Here is a 4,281-nt window from a genome sequence, read left to right as displayed (position 1 = left end):
TGAAGAATGGGGTTGGGGGAGGAGCGGGGGAGGGCCTGGGAGGAGGCCTCCACCCACCCGCGCATCCACTGTGCCTGCCCAGCAGAGAAGGAGGCCGATGTGTACGTGCCGCTGTGGTTCGAGAAGAGGCTGGACCCACTGACCGGGGAGACGGCCTGCATGTACAAGGGCGGCTACTGGGAGGCCAAGGAGAGGCAGGACTGGCACATGTGCCCCAACATCTTCTGAGCACCACCCCCTCCTGCAAATACAGGCACCTATACAGCCTGGTCCACCTTTTCTTTAATACACTCAATTTAGTACTCAGTGGCCCTCCCACTACACCTTTTCCCTTTCCTTTTTTTTTTTTTTTAACACTTTTTTGGGGCTTCCTCTGTGGAAGGAGCAAGTGCTGACCTGCATTCTCTCCAGCCCCCAAGTGCCCTGGGTCACCCGAGCCCCTTCATTTTGGACTTGGGTCCCACTGGGACCCCAGCTTTCAGTTACCACAACTCAGGCAGGCTGGCCCCCGGCCCTGGGCTGCCCCAGTCACCAGCCCCACCAAGTGGCACTAGCCCCCACTGGGGAGCCACTTTTGACTTTTTTAGAAAAAATTATCTCCATTTCTTTCCAGCCAAGATGTTTAGTAAATATTTTTAGTACAGCACTTAGCAGACAACTTTCCAAGTGTGCTTTCTTGCCACAAATGTGTCCTGGCAAGAGCCCCTTCTTTTTAAGACATCAGGAAGCCAGACCCCTTTGGGCAGGGAGCATTTTGTAGCTCAACGTAGCAGGGTCACCAGGAGCACAGGACTCCACAGAGAAGGGAACTGGAGGGGCCACCTGGCCCAGGAGAGCACAGATCAGTTGTCTCCGGAGCTACAGTGGCACCCACTGTGGGGGGAGGGGATGCCCAAGGGCCCCCAGGTAGATTTGAGGGCAGTAGTCCCTTGCCTAGCCTTGGCCAGGCAGGGGCTGCTCCCCCAGCCCCAGAGAGGCCAGGAAGGGCTGAGGGGCAGGGCCTGCAGGTGCTCCCCACCCAAGAACCAGGCCCCAAATCAGCAATAATAACAAACACTTGGCTCAGCCTGGGCTCGTGCCCCCAGGCACCAGAGACCCAGTGCCCTGCCTCGGCCTCAGGCACCTCCGGGGTGCCCATCTCTGCACCCCCTGAACTCTTTATTTGCCTGGTTTATATACATATATGTATATGATATATAAATATATAAAAAATAGCTATTTTGCTTAAATTTCTATGGTATGTGGAAGTTAAAAAATGATGAAGACAGGGCACCCCTGTCTGAGTTTGGCCCTCCTGTCAGCTGTGCCCTGCCCTCTCCTTGGACCCCCTTCCAAGGGCTTCTGCCACTGGTAGGGGGACTGGGCCACAGTGGCCATTGTCCAGCCCCTCGGAACCCCCACTCCAACCCTTCCCACTTCAGTTTGGTCCTGAAAATTCATCACAGGGATTTTTCTGTATACTCCAGGACTCGGTTTGTTTTTATATATTAAAAAAAAAAAAAGTGAAAACACCAACATGTGAAATGCCTTAGAGTGCCCACTCTAAAGGCAGAGCAGGAAGGGCGGCCCCACCAGGCCCGCAGGAGAGCTGTGCATTGTTCCTCTTCTCCACACTGTTTGTGAGGGAGCACCTTTTGACCAGTAATAAAAACCTTGGATTTGGAGTTTTCCAAGGCCCTGTCCCTGAGTCTGTCTGTGACTGGGTGGATTGGGGCTGGTGCAAGACAGGTGACCGCCTAAACGGCAACATGGGAGAAGAGCCTGGGGCTTTATTCTGCTCAGCACTGAGACCAGCAATGGGGAGCTGGTCTAAATGGGGAGGAGTAAGAAGGGGGTGGAAGACCTGGTGGGAGAGGGTCTGGGCCAGGTAGGCTGCAGAAGGCTGAGACAGCACCTAGGAGAGGGGTCACAGCTTTGCCTGGTACTGTCTGGGGCCAAGCCATGGCAGCCACCACGCTCTTCTCTTTGAGGGAACACCCACCTTGGTGAGTTCCAAGATTACTGGACAGCCATGACCTGGACTGCTTCTGTTGTCCCAGATTGCCAAGCAACTCAGATTACTAGCTCCCAGGACTGGCCAAGAACGGCTTGGTCTGGCCCACTGCAGAGTAGCCACTGTCAGTGCCTCCAGGTGAGAGAATGTGGTAGGGCAGGGCACCACACGGGCATCAGAGCCAGGCTCCAACCACCTGTCCTGAAACCCCAGCGCTGGCCCTGCACAACTCCTTTCTTACCAGGGCCTTGCTTCCCCTTCTGTGAGGAAATCCTTCAGCTCTCACGGGCTAGAAGATGCACGGCAGTGAGGCAGGATGAACCTGAACCTGGGGTGGGGGAGGGCAGTGGAAATGGGTCTGCCAGGGGAGAATATGGGCTGCATGGGCACAGCCCTGAGGTGACAAAAGCCAATCCACTTAGGCAAAGTGAAGGAAGAGTGTAGAGTGCAGTCAAGCAGAGCTCTGAACAGGGAATGACATCAGGTTGATGTTCTAGAAACCACTCTGACCAGATCGCACAAGCTCCGCCTATACTCAGGAGTCTATCCAATAGCCATCAGTGAGTTGAAAATGCCATAGAAAAAAAAGATTATGCAACATAGACCATAAGGGGCCTCATAATACATCTGACAAAAAGATGCAAAAGACCTTTACAGATACAACTTTAAAATTTTACTGAGGGGTGCCTGTGTGGCTCAGTTAGTTAAGTGTCTGACTTTGGCTTAGGTCATGATCTCACAGTTGGTGGGTTCGAGCCCCACATCGGGCTCTGTGCTGACACCTCAGGGCCTGGGGCCTGCTTCAGATTCTGTGTCTCCCTCTCTCTGTCCTTCCCCACTCTCACTCTCTCTCTCTCTCTCTCAAAAATAAACATTAAAAAATTCTTTAAAATTAAATTAAAATTTTCTGAATAATAAAGAAGACCTGAGTTAAAGGGAAAAACACCATCTTCACTGATGGCCAACTCAATTATGTGGGTTCTTCCCAAATCTACAAGTCCAACATGATCCAAATCTAAATCCTACCAATATTTTTCAAACACTTGACAAGTAGATTATGAAATTTACCTGAGAGTAATTGAACAACAACAACAACAAAATAGAGCAATTCTTAAGAAGGTGGGGGACGTGATCTTGACCTGCAGATACCCAAACATGCTAGAAAGCTACCAAAAGAATTGCCTCCTTTTTCTCCACTGCATTCTGGCACCATGTGTAACACCATGTATTTTATTCATTTGTTGACTGTCTCCCCCACCCCCCAGTGAACTGTGAGCTTCATGAGAGTAGGAATCGTGTCTTACACACTGTAGCATTCTCAGTGCCTGGCACATAGGAGATGCTCAGTAAATAGGTGCTGAATTAATTCCAGGCCAGAAGGCCTAGCCAGAGCAAAGGCTTGGGGGTACACTCCCTGGGGCCACTGGGAAATGTGAGAGCAGTGTCAAATTGTGAGGGGGCCTCAGAGATGCAACGAGGAAGAGGTGAACCTAAGGAACCAGGAAACTCCCGCTCCCACAAACTCCAGAGTCCAAATCTTTGCTCCTGACAGACTGTGGGGGAGGAGGCCTGAGGTTCCCTTATCCCCCCCACCCCCAGGCTGGGGCTCAGCATGAGGTGGGTGGAAAGGACACCAGACAGAAAAATTTCAAAGTGTATGGGGTACCTTGCTTAGTGAGTTAAGCATCCGACTCTTGATTTTGGCTCCAGGTCATGATCTCACGGTCACGAGATCAAGCCCTGCATTGGGCTCTGTGCTGAGCATGGAGCCTGCTTGGGATTCTTTCTCTCCCTCTGTCTGCCCCTTCCCTACTCATGGTCTCTCTTGAAATAAATATGTTTAAAAATATATAAGAACTATGTATTTCAATCTCACTTTTAATAGAATTTCAAAAATCCAAATAGCAAATAGAATGCAGCTACATACAAAATACTGATACCTCAAGTTGGTAAACCCATACCCGATTTAGGTTTACTACAGAAATGCAAGAATGGGTCAGTGTTGGGAAGCTTTTCATTGTAAATCACTTATTACATCAACCCGTTCAAGGAGGACTTATCTTTCTGCCAATATGGTAGACTAGGTGCCTGGATAACCCTCCCTTGTGTAAAACTAGGCATGCTAGATAACATTTTAAAACATCCTAAAAGCATCCATGAGTTGGAATGAATATAAGGTATACTTGGGCCAAATATTAAGTGACAGCAGAAATAAGGAAAGGTAAGAAGAGCTCTGAGGTCTGTTTTTCCCTCAGAGCTATTTACTGTACGCAGTGAGCCTGTTTTCA

General features: G+C 50.1%; 1 protein-coding gene across 7 annotated transcripts in view; it reads left to right on the top strand.

Annotated features, from left to right (window-relative positions):
- OSBP2 (oxysterol binding protein 2) overlaps nucleotides 1-1,673 on the top strand; it is a 181,125-nt gene extending 179,452 nt beyond the window's left edge. For 6 of the 7 annotated variants that reach the window (XM_077761586.1, XM_077761587.1, XM_077761588.1 and 3 more), the window contains one exon: nucleotides 83-1,673. In XM_077761586.1, the coding sequence (XP_077617712.1) occupies nucleotides 83-228 (146 nt within the window). In that variant the 3' untranslated portion in view covers nucleotides 229-1,673. The remainder of the gene's footprint in view (nucleotides 1-82) is intronic. The other variant, XM_077761585.1, reaches the window with a different exon arrangement.
- Nucleotides 1,674-4,281: the final 2,608 nt, after the last annotated feature.

Source organism: Crocuta crocuta, unplaced genomic scaffold (genome assembly GCF_008692635.1).
Source record: "Crocuta crocuta isolate KB4526 unplaced genomic scaffold, BGI_CrCroc_1.0 scaffold348, whole genome shotgun sequence".
NCBI classification, from domain to species: Eukaryota; Metazoa; Chordata; class Mammalia; order Carnivora; family Hyaenidae; genus Crocuta; species Crocuta crocuta.
The sequence above is the reverse complement of the archived record's forward strand: the minus strand, read 5'-3'. Positions and strand labels throughout refer to the sequence as shown.